The sequence below is a fragment of the Cyanistes caeruleus genome, chromosome 1, assembly GCF_971803275.1.
Source record: "Cyanistes caeruleus chromosome 1, bCyaCae1.hap1.1, whole genome shotgun sequence".
Classification (NCBI taxonomy): Eukaryota; Metazoa; Chordata; class Aves; order Passeriformes; family Paridae; genus Cyanistes; species Cyanistes caeruleus.
The window spans coordinates 65658350-65674567 of record NC_141701.1 but is presented as its reverse complement, the minus strand read 5'-3'; the positions used below and the strand labels follow the sequence as shown (position 1 = coordinate 65674567).

Here is a 16218-nt window from a genome sequence, read left to right as displayed (position 1 = left end):
GTCACAGAGTGAGACGGCTAAAGGCAATAACATCTTAGGCAATCTCCAGTAATCTTTTCTGCAGCAGTTTATCAGAGCCTCAAGTCTCCTGTCCAGATGGGGATAACAGACATTGTCACCTTACTACCCAGACAGTATAACACCTCCAAAGATGCTTTGGGAGTATCACAAGAAGTAGCAAATGCCTGCACCTTAAAATAAATAAATAATATTTTTTTAAATCAGATATTAAATTGGAAACCTTCACCCATGAACACTAAAACCAACACCTCCAAACTCTGGTCAGCATCAGCCTTTAAATTTTCCCGATTCAGGTTGATCTCCCTCACCCCAAAGCTGCACCACAACAGTCCTGACCGTAAATGGATGCAGGCATGCATGTACACAAAGAAGCACCAGATGGCCTGGGAACTCTGTTTTCTTTAGCATTTTGAAAACAGAATTTATCCCACAAGCCATCAAACAAACACAACTACTTGGTCATAAGAAAGAAAATCCTGAAGCAAATTTTTTTTTCTGTGGTTTTCTCCCCCCACCGCCAGAAAAAAAAAAGAAAAAAAAAGTTTATTCAAGTGGTTAAAATAGTTGTCATTCTAGTAGAAACCTGTCATTCTAATGTAACTTGTGTACTTGGAAGTAAAAGCATATTTTCCACTGGAACACTTCAGCATGACTCAGAGCCATCCATTTGTTCTTTCAAGATAAATAATCTTCCACCTATTTCTTAAAAAGCACTGATTTAGATCATGCTCTTAAACAAAGCTTCCTTCCATAAATGCAGTAATTTAATAGTAAACCATAAAAGGTTAATTTGGAAAATATAACATGAAGTCAAATTCATCCATACTCTACTTTCCAAGTGAGAGACTAAACTAAAAATAATTGAGGTATTAGAAACGGAAAGATAAAATTTAACTGACATTTATTTACAATTAAGAATTACTTAATTTGTAGTAGCGAGACCCATTTCTGGAATATCTGTAAACAGACATCTACAATTAAACTCAGACCACTTGAATTTTAGGGATCCCTGATAGATTAGGAATCCAGGCTCTGCTCAATGCAGCAGTCATCTTCCCTGAACAGCATAGTTTCCTTCCACCTCACCTGCAGCCAGCCTTCAAGGGATAAGGGATGCACTCCATCACAGGATATCCAGATCAAGTAACGACCCTAGGACCAACTTTTCAGTCCTGGTTTCATCTGAAGCTCCACTGGTGAAGCCTAGACAAAGATGACTTTCTCTAAAATTCCTAGTGTCTTTCTAAATTCAGTATCAGCTTTGTTATTCTTATCAACTCTAGCTCCCTTTTAGATTCTGAAAATAAAAACTAGAGACAGCTGGGTCCAGTCAGCAATGGATTAGATAACAGCAGCATAAATTATACCACTCATCATGATCTCAAGAAAATCGTCTCATAAAACAAGTCTAATTTCTTCCTCCACAGAACTACACTGTTATTTCATTACAGCAATAAGAAACCTTAGATACATTTCTGCAAGATCTCTGGCTTTGGAGCAGATGAGTTCTTGCAGATCTAGTTTGAACTACTGGTCACAATTTCTGTCCCTGAACAACAGGACTGCATCAACCAAGCACTTATTTCTTTCACTTCACTCTAACCTGTCTTTCTTTGGTGGGGCAGACCAGAAGCACTCACATGGCCAAGCTATGACAGCACCAAGTACATGAATCAATCCATTCCTGAAGTGATTACTTAGAGCCTCATGGCCCAACTGAACAACATGGCCTGTTGCAGAACTTTCACTTTAAGGAGCTCCTGTGCCCTCTGTTTACTGCTTGGGCCTTTACTTATGCCATACTTTAAACAAATTTCTGACATTCAATGCTGCAAATGCCTGTTTTGTTTTTGTTTGTTGTTTTGTTGGGGTTTCTTTTTGTTTTTCGAAACATCCCTGGGTCTGATCCCTGACCTGCCTTTCAGCACAGCCCCACAAACAGCTGAAAGGACAGGTGTCTGTCAACAGCACCATGGTGGGATGAGAAGCCAAGAACTGTTTCAAATTAAACTGACCACGAAACACCCATACTCTCAAAAAACAGCTGATGAGTCTGACAGAAGCAAGCATAAGCATTCCTAAAATAGATGTGTGTAGCTCACAAGAGGCAGATTTTTTAAAAAAATTAATCACGAAGGGAAAGAAGGAAAGCAGCCAGCAAGAAGCACTGTCAGTGCAACCCTAAAGTGTTCTGCTCACAGTCACCAGTTTTCCCTGGGAGGGAACTAATAAAATTACTCCTGCTGAACAAAACTGGCACAGTAGCAGGAGATGGTGGGTCTTGTTGGTTGTACATACTGATTTGCAAATCCTGGGGATGCAGAACCACATAACACACTGTAGCTGAATTCAGTGAAATCACAGGTCACACAGAGAGGAACGTGAGTTTCACTTGCACTCACTAGGTCAAAGACAGCGCCCTGACTTTCAGCAGCACTGCACAAACCTTGGTATAACAACAGAAAAACAATGGACTGTGACCTCTCAGTGTAACATTACAGCCAAGAAAACAAACAAGGGAACATTAGGTAAGAAGCAATGCCATTTCATATTACATTCAGCAAACCATTGTAACACAACACTGCTGTTCCCAGCTCAAATACCTGCACATTATTCACAATGTCAGAAAAAAAAACTATACACAATATTTCTGAGCCTAAAAAGCATCTGTAAATAAATTTAGTTTTTATCTACTTAAACACAGAAAAGACTAAGAGGTGGCATGTGTATGAATTTCACATACCTGCATATGGAGAATATTTTTTCCCATAGCTCCATGACTTTTTGCTGCTTGCCTGCTCAAGTAGCAAGACGGGATAACAGAGACCATAAAAATATAAGGTACAATAAAAGACCAATTATTATACTCACAAGTCCACATGCAACATGAGTAAGTAACTGCTTCTCATTAAAGACTATTAAAGACAGATAAACTAATGAGATCCAAGGAGAGCACTGATGGTAAAAAAGTGACAGGCTTAAAGCATATTCTTGGAAGAAATTCTGGAGACTGATCAAGGAAGGGAAACAGATTAAGTGTTCACAATGACCCTTTCTGACCTGAAACAAAGCTACAGTTCAGATCCTATTTACAAGCCACCCATATGACTCTCCTCAATATAAAGAGTGACAGAAGAAATGATGTCTAGGAGAATAGTCACTTGACTTTCATTTAACATCATCCTAACCAGGAACCAGCAGCCTCACAATGGCTTTTGAGATACAAAAAGGCACTCATATATTTTCATGGTAGAACCACAGAGTCATTAAGATTGGAAAAGTTCTCTGGGATCAAGTCAAAACACTACCCTAACACTGCCAGGTCCACCACTAGAGCATGTATCTAAGCATCGCAACACATCACATTTTTTGAACACTTCCTGGGATGGTGATTCCACCACTTACCCAGGCAGCCCATTAGAATGCCTGACAACCCGTTCAGTGAAGAAATTTTTCCTAACATCAAATCTAAACATCTCCTGGTACAACTTGAGGCCATTTCCTCTTGTCCTATCACTTGTTCAGGATAGAAGTATCTCTTCTGGAAGAAGAGACTGGCCCCCACCTGACAACACCCTCCTTTCAGGCAGCTGTGGAGCAGTAAGGTCCCTCCTAAACCTCCTAGAACATCAGCCCTACACCCAGCCTCCCACACCCTGGTCCGCTTCTCTGGGAGCTTCCGCTACCATCTGTGCAGAGGTAGAGATTTTGGCATTTCACAGAAGATACTTTCCAAGCAAAGCAGACAGCAGTCTCAGAAGCAGAGGAAGTGATCACGTTTTGTCCCTCCAGAACCTCACTGAATTAATCTTTTGCTTTCAGAAACATTTTTTCAGCACCACAAACTGGAGTTGGATTACACAGGGTCAGTCTGCTGTTTCCAGTGAGCACTTTCACATCTTGCACAAGACAAGAGAAACAAAAGAACTTCGTCCTCCACCTCACCTGTATCAGCTCTGCAATGCAGACAGATGACTGCACCATTTAAGACACCAGTACAAAAAAAACAAACCAACGTAGTTTTCTAAGACTCAAAAGGAAAGCTGGGAGAAAAGCTTCCTTCCCATATACAGGGACTTGAAGTCTAATCTAAAACTTGTGCAAGGAAAGCAGGCAGTGCTGCCCAGTGAGCTGCTGTCTGTAAGGAGAGCTCCTCAGGCCTGAAGCTTTTCACAGGATCTATATTTGCTGGCTTCCACAAGTCATTTCATGCTGTCCCAGTCTTGACAGCCTTATCTTGTTAAGGAGGTTAGTGCACATGCAATAAAGAGGAATTCATATTCTTTAAATGTTTCCCTATCTCTCTCTCACAACCTAACCAGTTTTCCCTGTAGCTTGCAAGAAACAACTTTTCCAAACACCTTACTGAAGATTTTGGTATTATGTAAAAGCTCTATCTGCCTTGAATTAAGAAGTAACTTTTGATTTCAGTAAACAGTAAGATGCCTTCCTGAATGCAAAAGAAACAAAATTTTGAGCCAGAACTTGCACTGCAGCTTTCCCACTCACAGCAGCTCCTGAAAGTCACAGCAAGCTCACACAGAGGTGTCACACAGAGGTTCTTCAGACTCTTTTCTCTTCCTAGGAAGCTTCCAGCACACAGCTGGGAAAGTTCTCCCCTCCTGGCATTACACAAATGCTGAGAAACTGGCAGCTTTTACAGGGAAAAATCTGCTTTCCGAAACAAAATTTGGATGAACGGTATTTTCTATTTATGAAAGAGCATATCTTTCTGCTTTGTTTGACAATTTTTCAAGATTCTGTTCATACTGGAAATGCTACCAGATGATCTGTTTTGCTCTGTCAAAGTGAGATGAAATTCTTCAAGAAGAAACCATTCTATCAGTAGCTAATACAATAACATGTAGGGGGATGAAATCATGGTCTGCTTACCTGACCATAACAATGTTGTTAAATCAAAACATTTCCTGAAACAGATGAACTTTTTTTTTGCAAAATACATTTTATGATCAAATCACAGGCCAAAATATGCTGGGTGTTTAATGTGAAAATACATCAAAATCTAAGCACATGAAGTGTAAAATGAGAATATATGCTGGCAAATTTCAATAGCAGCAAACAAAACCCACTTGTTTTTGTTTCACAGCACTGAATTTTTCTATTCCCACTCCCTCCTGAGAAATGCAGTCATCAACTTAGGCCCATTTTTTTGCTAATATACAGACAAATGCTCCAACTCCTTCCTCATTTTTTTCCATCTTTAAAGTAAACATCTTTATTTTCTAAAGCCAGAAATGATGCAGCATTAAAGCTTTACTACAGGATAAATTTTAATGCATATAATGCATCAACATGCTACACAGGAAAAAAGAAAATTGTAAGTAATATCAAGAAAGAGGGGATGGCTCAGAGAATTCAAGGGAAAACAGGAAGGCAATGGGAAAATAACATCATCTTGTTTTCCATTTTAAGTTTAAGAATACTATATAAAATATTTGTTGTTGAGATTATTTCCTCATAGATTGACCTCCCAAAATGCATTATACACCTTTCATGATGAACTAAACCCCTTTAATTAAAAGAAAAATTCCTCTCCAAGTGCCTACTGTTTGCAATAGTTTGAGTTTTCATGCCCCAAAGGCTCACTGATTTTCACACCTAAAAACAAAGAGTTTGATTTTATAAGTTTTGAAACAGTTCACTGAACAGAGAAAAACCAAATGTGAAATATCATTGTAAGAGAAGGAGGGAATGAAGGGAGACAGAGCACACACACAGGCTGATAACAGCTTAAGCAATCAGCTTAAAGGAGAAAGGGAAAAGTGCTACAGTCAACATTTAATGGCTTCACTGGCCTCTGTAAAAGGCATCAGTGGTCTCTGCTGTCTTAGTAAGCAAGTTCCCCCCATTGAAAAGAAAACCCATAAAAATTAACATCTTCCAATTAACTGGAAGTCAAGAACACAACTCCAGTGAGCAGAACTAATAGTGCCAGGGCGATGCTGGGCACCCGTGGAGCCTCCCTGCAGCTGGCTGCTCCCAGCCCCAGCTCCCAGCTCGGCCTTGGCAGACGAGACTCGTGGGCCGACCTGAGACAGTGGGAGCGGGGCTGGAAATGCTCCTCCTCAGGGAAAGAGGATGCCAGCCACAAAGAACAACATTTCCTGCCACCCTCTCTTCATTGCTGAACAGCAGGGAAAGAAACCGAACCAAACCCAGCAACATGAAACAGCAGGATGAGGGAGGAAAAGAAATTAAGTCTTTTGCACAACAAAGTTATATTGTTACGCTGTTAAACCAGCTCGTTCGCCCACAGAGCTAAGGCAGGACGTCTGAATTCACATCTCTTTACACCGCCATCCAAAGCCCAAAAAATGAGAGAGAAGTGGATGCTGCCCACTGGACTTTACACTTGCAGGGTGCTGCCCTTCCTTGCGATACGACCTACTTTGAAGAATACCACCGCTCTTCACTTACTTGCTTAATTCAAAGAGATAACAGACTCATCATTCATCATCTCTCAAAGCAAAGCACTCATGGAAGGTTCATTATTCAGGAAGAATTTCTACTCAGTAAGTAGCTTGAATATAAAATCTCCACACTGAGGATCAGCATCTCTACTGAATAGTGATCTTTATTGCAACACAATGATTGCACTGAACACTGGTGTGCTCAGACCTGCTTGCGAAAATGGAAGTTCTTGAGTTAGGTCTTTTACATAAATGTAAGCTCTTAATTTAAAATCGTACCATTATCGTAAATACAGGAACCACTAACAAGGTATTAAAGAGATTTGTTTAAATGACTGCAAGCAGCCTTGACCGATTCTCAATGGAAACAAGGGAGAAGAAGGAAAAAATTTCATAGGACTGCTTATTTTCTCAGGAAATTTAGAAAATATTTATTTGCATGGTTAAAGCAGGTAACGTCTGGACCTCATACCAGCAAGAGAGATGTGATGCAGCTAGCCTGTTAACATTATTTATCAAAATTAAAGTGAGAATTTGTTCAGAGCCTGGGATAATTGTAAAGCTTAACAAAGAAAACTGACGTTGTTTATCATCCAATAACCTACAAGACCTCACATAGTGAAATGCATGCAATAGGAAACTTCAAATTTAAGAATGAGAAGCAGTATCCTTGTTTAGTCTCAGTTGAGGACAAAAAAGAAACAGGTGTTTTCCCAGTCAAGACTGCCAAATTACAAAAATCCTCTCAAGTCTACATTTATTTTAGATATTTACATACACATAACATACCAATGAAAATAATGCATATAATCAATTACTAATGCTACAAAAAAACTGAGAAAATCATTATTTTCGAACAGCCACAAAAGAATTAATCCTCATATAAGTTATCCTTCAAAGTTATCTTACAGTCTAGAATAATTTCATTACAGGTCACAATCCAAAAATGGTAGCACTGCTTTTCTAACTCTGTATTTTATTCCACTATGTTCATATAAAGTGAAGCTCTTCAAAAGAAAGTACCAACATTCTCCATGTATCTGTGTAGAGTTATTTGTAATATTTCACAAACATTAATTAAACTGGCTCTTCTGTTAGGATTTCCAGTCTCATCATACAAACTGTATCAAATGTATTAAGATAATGAAATACAGAATAAGTTCAATATGCTTAAAGAAAGGAACGGAAGAGGAAAAAAAAATTACAACATTTGGTATTTGTTTGGATAAACTATCTGTGGTTCCATAACAACAAGGATGGGAAACAATCTGAATCTGTAAAGATCAAAACCAAACATCCAACATAAATTAACTCTTAATATTTTTCATGCTTCATAGCCAGAATCTGAGTCTAACCTCAACAAATATTTCAAAATAATCTCATCACAATATAGCTAATGGACCAGGACACATTTAAATTGATGCACAGAAATAAATGGAAATAGCAAGTCAAATGAAGAGCAGATGGTCACTCTAAACACTTCATTACCCTCCAACCCTTTGATTTCTAATGCAGAAAAAAAATAAAAGAACATTTACTATAGCCTACATTGGAAAACAAGTACTAAAAACCCCTTGTTTTCTCAAGTATTTAAAATACTAACCCAGAAACACCGTACATACTGTTAGCAGCTGTTGAGTTCATCCTTCTAGCAAAAAAAGGTGTTGTTTGTACTTATCCTTCTATTTACTATGCAAAGAGCCTACGAACTCAATGATGTGTATGTTCTCCCTTCTTCTCTCTACGTCCTGTATAAATCATTTGAGTTTTCAGGTCCATTTTGTTGTCCCGTGTGAAACCATACATTTTTGAAGTATGGAGGTTTAACCTTTGAATTAATTATTTCACCAATAGCTCCCAGTGTTTCCCTAATGTCTACAAATGTTCACAACAAGCTGTCCTCAACCTGCACCGTTTGTGCCCTGGCAGTCAGGGCACTTAGGCGAGTCAAGCTGGCTGAATGAGCTGCCGAGCCAGCCACAGACTCATGGCAACAGCAGGGAAACTGAGGAGCATTTCAACTTTCTAACAGCTGCAGAAAGCCACAGAAATTTTCTAAACTAGTAAGAGGGAATAGGACAGAGAATTATGCTCAAGCCCCAAACCAGAAGGAAGCAGACCTCTAATGCTCTTTAAAATGCCTCCCATAAGAGATTCCTCACAGCTTGCGTAGCTAGCTGCTCCTGGGAGGAAAACAAAAACACTTTTACAGACCGAGAAAACAGAGTCAAGTAAAGGAAAACCCACAAAAATAAAGGAAATCTGCTCTTATTAAAGAGAAAATGCATTAGGCATCATGCTAGTAATACTAGCATAGATGATATCCACACAGAAAAAGTACAGATAATTGCTCAAGGAGGAGACTGCAAATGAAAAGGGGCTGTTGAAATGGTTGGGAATTAAACAACAAAAGCCCTGAATTGCAAAATGGACTTATGCTTGAAGAAGATGAGGCACTAAACAAGGCCAGCCTCTCAGAGAAAGTTACATAAAACAGGTATTTACAGAGGCACTACAAATAGGAACAGAAGGAAGTTCACGAAGACAAAGCATGTGCAGAGAAGCAGGAGTGGAGGTAGCTATCCCATTTCTGTTTCAGAAAAGAAACAGATGAACAATACATCCCTTACTTTATACATAGTTAGACAGTTACATATATAGTCTCTTCAGCTTTTTTCTTCCTGTACCATCTTCTGCAATCCAAACAAAACTACTCCTCTGCTTGCTCTTACACGTGTACTGAACTTCCAAAGTCTCTTTGCTCCTGTATTTCTTGCCTCAAAGGAACATTTTACATGCCCAGATGATCTTTTTCCTCTTCAGGACTCCTACTATGAGCCTGAAGATACAGGATTACCACCCAGCAATATAGGCTAGAACAGAACCACTGGAACAAAACCCCAAAACATATTAGATGTACACTGTTGACAAAAACGTTCCTGTATCATCAAACTGTTCTGTAACTTTCCTTCTTATAGACCCTCTCCCTTCAAATCCGTGGTGGTCTTCAAAGTTTCTCCAAGGTTTGCTATTGGATAGGTAAGCTCAGTGCAAATACCTGCTATGAAATGCATTTCTGTGCTAATAAACAAGAGCCACAGTGACATTTCACATGGTGACTCTCCTAAGCATAGCTGTCTTCCAGTAGACTGCAAAAAGGCTTCTGAAAGAATATGTACAACAACCTTATCTTCTCCCCATCTCTCCACCAGAAAATTAGTACCAGGTGCTCTTACTTTTGCATTATACTGCTCTCATCACCGGCTTTCTCCCCCACCCTGGTTGTCAATTCTTTGCAGCAGTACTCCTGCCATCCTGTCTACCTGTATTACATTGAAAAATTGTATTGGTTTTCATTAATAACTAATGGAACTCACAAGCAGAATTTCTCTTACATATGCCAAAACAAAGCACTGCTTTTTGTCTCCTTTTTCTACTATGTACTCCTTTTCCTACTATGTTTCTTTTACCTGCTGTAGATTTATTGGGGATGTTTGGCAAGCACATCAAGGGCCAAAAATTCCCACTTCCCTCTCAAGAGCCTAGCATTATGCATTTCTGAAGCATGGCTGCAGTCACGTATGCACACCCCATCTCATTTCTCTCTCTGGGGCTGTGCATGTTCCTGATTCTGTATGTGATTGTACTGTGAATGCCTCTCACACACCTTCAGCACACGCTGCAGCAATGCATCAAGGCATATGGAACAGGGATAACATAATTAAAGGTTATTAACACCAGACAACACATTGAGTTCTAGCTACAGCTGCTTAATCAGAGCTGTAAGGTACTCAAAAGGCATTGCAACGTGAACTGAAGAAGCAAAATTATCCAACCTCTTCTACCAACAGAGCCTGATCAGTTTATGAAGGAATTAACTGGTGCTGGTGCTCGCAGGAGCTCATGAACGTGAGAGGCCTTTCCCTTTCCAATGTTGCAAACATGCTTTTAACATTTTCCAGCAAGTACTCTAATTTTATGCTGTTGAAAGGTAATTTCTGCATAAAGACAGCATATTACCAATTTTTTAAGTGATAAAAGCTTTAATGACTTTATTGAAAATCCCATCACCCACGTGATGGAACACATCTGTTGGAGGGGTGTGTAGCTCCTTAGTTAGGAAACTCCAGAGCATGACCTGAATCCAAGTGTCTACATGCATATTAGTGCATTTCTCTAGAGTTAATATTTATGAAACATTGTTTGGAAGTCATGTGTGATATAAAAGAAAGAAAAAAATGAACTGGACTTCTTTCCTGAGATTTATAACTTTATCAAGTCAAATACACTAATCAGTAGAACTGAGATGACTGCTCAAGAGTTAATTTAACATTTATATTTGATGTAAGCATAGAGGCCAGACAGCAATTTTTGCTATGTTCATGTTACCCCAATAAGAAAAGACTACAACACATAGCAGATCAGAGATTAGTTGAAGAACATTTACTATTCCTATCCCTATCCTGAAGTGTTTCCATAGCAGCCAAAACAATTATTAAAACAGATACACCAAAAGGAAGGCAAAGAAATAATATGAAAGCCATTCATCTGAAAATAATTTACAGATTTGAAGAGTTATATTTGAGCTGTTGATTAATTTAATCCTTAAACATTACACACTTTCTAATAGATCACACGAGTCTCTGTAATGGTTGTTCACAGCAGCAGAGGAATTTATCAGAGCAAGAAGATTTTTAGGAAGAAGTATTTATAACAGACAAAATGTTGACTGCTGTGGATTCACATCACAGAAAATGTAAGGTATCTTAGATCTGCTTTGCAGGATGAGGATTTTCATAGTGGAGGAAGCTTACTATTTGCTTCTTCATTTTATCCCACTTAAAACTACAGAAAGCTAAGAACACTCTACAAATGTTCATTTTCCTCCTGCCCTCCCACAATTTACCAGAAAATACCATTTTATACAGCATTAAGCAACATTAATTCCTGCTACTCTGGACAGTCCCACTGAATAGCCATCTTTCATATTTGCCCTTTAAGCTTTTGTAAGATGCACATAATTAAAAATCAAAGACTAAGTTTTTAGAAATGTCAACCATCATGCCTTAGAGTTAAGAAAAATTTGGCTTTTTGGCTTTATCTGAGAGCCATCTATGCATTAACTAGCAGACATCACTGCAGCCTAAATGTCAATGCTCTCTCCTTGCATTCTTTCTGTAAGAACACAGCATCACCTACAAACAGTTTTTCTTTCATTAAAGTCACGAGTCCTCCAGAAAAACAGAGGCAAGATTGTTTTGGCAACAGTGAGCAAGTGGCCTTCCATCTACCTACAACCAAGCTGCAAACTCTGACCAGCTCATAGCCTCCAGTGTAAGTCAGAGTACAACACAAAAGATACTGAACAGGTTCCCGGTGGTAAAAAGAAATACACAGGCAGCTATGTGTGAGGGAGGGGGGATGGCTTCTAATGGAAGTGTTTTTCTCCTTGCGTCAGTTCTCATCACTGGATTTCAGATGTGCAGGCACGTGGTGTCAGGTCAAGAAGAAGTAATGACACCATTTATGTTCCCCTTCCCATGGGAAATAACCCCACAGCAACAGAACTGGCCAACTGCCACTCACTCCTGTATAACAGATCCAACCTTAATAGCATTTCACATTCAATGCAGAGCCCTGAGGAGCTTGTGGGTTTAAGAAGCCATCCACTGCATTATTCTGTTTAGAAAGAATACTTTTAAGGTACATGATTCTTGCCTTAAGAGTGAAGAAAAAAGCCAGCATCATTAAGCAATCCTTGAAATTTCATGCAAGAAGCTGAGTATAGAAACCATTATCCAGGGGTATCTGCAGTGCTCAGAATAATCTTATGTTGACATTTGTGTGGGGGCAGCTGGGTACAAAACAAGTTTGTGAAAGCCAGAGAACACCTACAAATGAAAGAGTACACAGCACATAGAAGGGCAGGCTAGCAAATGGGGTAGTCCAAGGGCAGAGCACCTGCAGTAAAAAGAATAAAGTGCAAATGTCCCAGTAGAAAGCGGGTGTGGGAGCACAGATAAAGAAGAGAGATTACTCTAGTTCACTACTGCTGTGCAGCTTACAGAAGAATGAGCTAAGGAAGAACTTGGAGATCAGGGTAGATCTCTGCTTCTGTTACCACCATAAACTGACGAGAGTTTACAAGACACATACTTTCTCACACAGACACTATCACACAAACTACAACATTAACCACAAAGACAGTTATCGATTTACTGATGCAGGATTTCTTTTTCCAACAGCCCCACCTGTAAGAAAACACTGTGGCAGAACTTGGACAAAAGTTTCAGGGTTTCTTTCAGTTTTATTGGTATATTTAAAAAAAAAAAACACCACAAAATAAACCCTGAACCTTTTTTCTATGTAGATAGCTAGTTGTCCTCCAGTTATGTCTTTTCTGACATTCCTCCACACAAACAAATAAACCCCATAGTCTTTGAAATCAAAAAACCTCTCAATTATTTCCAAACGAAGACTCAAAGATAGCCTAAAAAGTTGTAGTTGCAAGAGTATTGTGTTCTAATATCAAGAACCTTTTTCAACTAGAAAGGCAAGAGGGGCAGAATGTCAGCATGAAGAGCACATTTTGTAGATGCCAGTATCTCCTGAAATAAGTGCTTGCAAACACAATCAGCAGCACAGTGAAATCCTCTGCAATCATCTCTGTACTTGACTTCATGAGTAAGCTGCTCATTGGTGATGAAGCCCACACTCCCTCCCTTTAGATAAAATTTGATCTGAAATGAAAGAAAGCACCATACACATTTTTTAAAGAGATGCTACTCAATTCATTCAACTTAACCGGTCCCATACCTCAGCTTCTGAATATTAAAGCACATTCTGTTTCACGCCCTATTCCCATAAAATCTAGACCTGCAAATCTCAGGGAAACTTTACTGATCAACATCTATAAATGGTGCAATGCCTCTTTCAGTTTTTCTAACTCTCAGTGTGGGTGTTACTTTCTGTGAAAGAAAGGAAAAAAAAAAACCCCATGAGGAACAGATATGTAATTCAACAGAACAGTTTCTAATCCCCAAAACACTGACAGCTATTAAATGCTCCAAAGTCCTCCATCAGTCTAGGGATTTGCATGTAAAAAAAAAAGGCCAACTTCTTACTCTGTCTTTGGACAACTGAGCTATAACCACCACATGCGCAGCTCACATTCTGACAGCACTGGCAAGTCTTAGCTTCATTTGGAGGTTAGTTCAAGTAAGAATGCTTCACAGCTTCTTTACTGGGCAACACAGATAGGTCCATGTGTTTTCAGCACTCAAGGACTAAGAGTGTCATTACCTCACTTTCTGATCCTACAAATCCTCAAACTATCTTAAACGGGCTCTACAGCAAAATCTGACCTTTGATAAAACAGAGTATTACCTTAAACAAAATATTTACCAAGCTTGTTGACATAGACCTCTATAAGTAAACCCTTAGCACACTGATAACGATCAAGTCTACTTTATAAAATATACGTGCTGAGATGCTAGGAGGAGTGCAGCAAGTTGTGAAGGAGATGTGAGGAGAGGAAATATATTAGCATTTCAAATATCTGGAAATGTGCGATGTAGTCTGTAGGCAAGGGAGGCCTGATAATGCTGCAGGCAAGTATCTCTAGGTGGCTCCGTTCACATACTTCTCTATTCACTTGTAAGAGTCTTACTCAATCTCCTCTGTTTCTTTTAAGCAGAAACAATAGGGTTGCCAAAATCCATGTTTTCGTGAAATGATGCCAACATATACAGATGACAGCTAATGTGAAAGGCACCTAACACGCATGTTCTAAAGGTACTATGAAAAAAAACTTGCTTTTATACGGCTGGAGAGTAAAGCGGTGCACAATTTGTCAGGTTGTTACATTCACTAAGTTCTCCCACCTGTTTTTGGAGACCAAGCTTAATGGCTGGTCATTATTTGGGTTGAAACGGAAAGAAGATTAAATGTTTTTCAAACATGATAAACTTCCGTACTATTTCATGGGAAACCTGGGTTTCCCTCCCTCAAGAGGGAGGGAAAAGGTCAGCGAAGAAGGATGCGTGGTGAGTATTTGGAAACTGTGAGGAATGAAAGGAACCAAAACTGCAAACTACCAATACACACCGTGCAGCTGCCTTCAGGATTGATAAAATGACACACAACGGGTTTTGGGGATGCCAAAACACCTACAAACGCGGCCCAACCTCAGCGAGCAGTCACGAACAACACAGGCACAGCCCCGCAGGCCAGCACCGTCCCTTCCTCATTCCTCCTGCACAGCGGCGGCAGGGCAGAAAGTTCAGCGCCGGCACCGTCCCCGCACCCCCGGAGCCGCTCAGGCTCACCCCTGACCCCGGCCCCGCACCCGGCCGCCACGGGACGGGGGACAGCGCCTCGGCCACCCCGGAGGGCCCGTCAGCCCGCCCCGGCAGCGGGGGCGGTGGGCGACGAGAGCTGAGGAGAAGGAGGAGGCGGCGACCCCCGGAGACCCGGCCGCGGCGGGGGCAGCGCGGCCGCGCCTCACGCTCCCCGCGGCGCCACAGGTGCCGCGGGGCTGAGGGCTGCGAGCCGCAGGGCAGCGGGGCCAAAGGCACCATTCTCCCCCGCCTGGCACACCGGGATGCCCCCCACAGCCGGCGGTGCCGTCGGGCGGGCTCAGCGGGCGGCCCCCCCGCAGCAGCCGGGGAAAGGCACAGGTAGCGCCCGCAGCGCGGGGACGGCCCCTCCCGGCGGGAGAGGCGCCGCGGATGGCAGCGCTGCGAGGGGCTGTTTTGGGCTGCGCAGGAGGGGAGGAGAGCGGGTGCCCCCTCCCCGCTGGCTCCGGGGAGAGGGAAGAAGGGCGCAGACGGCTCCCGCCGGCAGGACGGGGGCGGGCGGCGGTCATGGCGGGGAGGCGCGCCGCGCACCTGGCAGCAGGTGCACGCAGGCGGGGACGGCGGCGAGGGCGCCCGCGGAGGGAAGGACGAAACTAGCGAGGCTTTCCCGGCGAACGGCGCCTGTTGTGCGGCCGGGGGGGGGCACTCGCAGGTGCCTGTCGCCAGGGAGGGGGGGACGATGCGGAGGAGGGGAGAGGGGTAGCTGCAGGCGCCGTTTTGCAGGCGGCGGAGGTAAGCGCACGCTACTCACCGGCAGCTCCACGTTGACTTCGGTCCCGTCCAGGAGAAGGACGCGGCACTGCAGCACCGGCTTGCTGCCGCCGGCCGCCGGGATGTGGACGGGCGCTCCGGCGCTGTGCACGACCCCTCCGGGGAGCGGCGAGGAGGGGAAGCCTCCCGAGCCGACGGCGGCGGCGGCCGCTCCTCGCAGCCCCCCGTCCCGCTCGTCCCCCTCGCCGCCGAGCCCACCTCGCCCGGCTCCGCGCCCGGCTCCTCGCCCGTAGCGCTGCATCGACCGACGGCCAAAGGTCCTGCGCAGGAACCGCAGCATCCTGGGGGCGCCCTGCCCGGCCGCTCACACCCCCGAGCCCGCAGCTCCGCGCCCGGCCCCGCGGCGCCTCCCAGAGCAACGCAGCAGCGCCGCCCGCCGGGAGCCAGCCCGCGCCGGGCGCCGGCCGCACCGCCCCGCCGCCCGCTCCGCCCTCTGCAGCGCCGCCCGGCAGCGGCACGGCGGGGCGGGGCGGGACGCGGCTCCTCCCGCAGCCCCGCACCCGGGTGTGCGGCCGGCGCGGCGGGCAGGGGGAGCTGCTGAGGCGGGCGGGCGCCCGCGGGGGAGGCCCCGCAGCGCAGCGCTGCTGGGGAAGAGCCGGGCGCAGCCGAGCCGCTCCGCTCCGCTCCGCTCCTACGGA

General features: G+C 43.1%; 1 protein-coding gene across 5 annotated transcripts in view; it reads right to left on the bottom strand.

Annotated features, from left to right (window-relative positions):
* Positions 1-15927, bottom strand: part of EPB41L4B (erythrocyte membrane protein band 4.1 like 4B) — a 167753-nt gene extending 151826 nt beyond the window's left edge. For 3 of the 5 annotated variants that reach the window (XM_086896711.1, XM_086896717.1, XM_086896732.1), the window contains exon 1: positions 15561-15927. In XM_086896711.1, the coding sequence (XP_086752837.1) occupies positions 15561-15860 (300 nt within the window). In that variant the 5' untranslated portion in view covers positions 15861-15927. The remainder of the gene's footprint in view (positions 1-15560) is intronic. The other 2 variants (XM_086896727.1, XM_086896739.1) reach the window with 2 other exon arrangements.
* Positions 15928-16218: the final 291 nt, after the last annotated feature.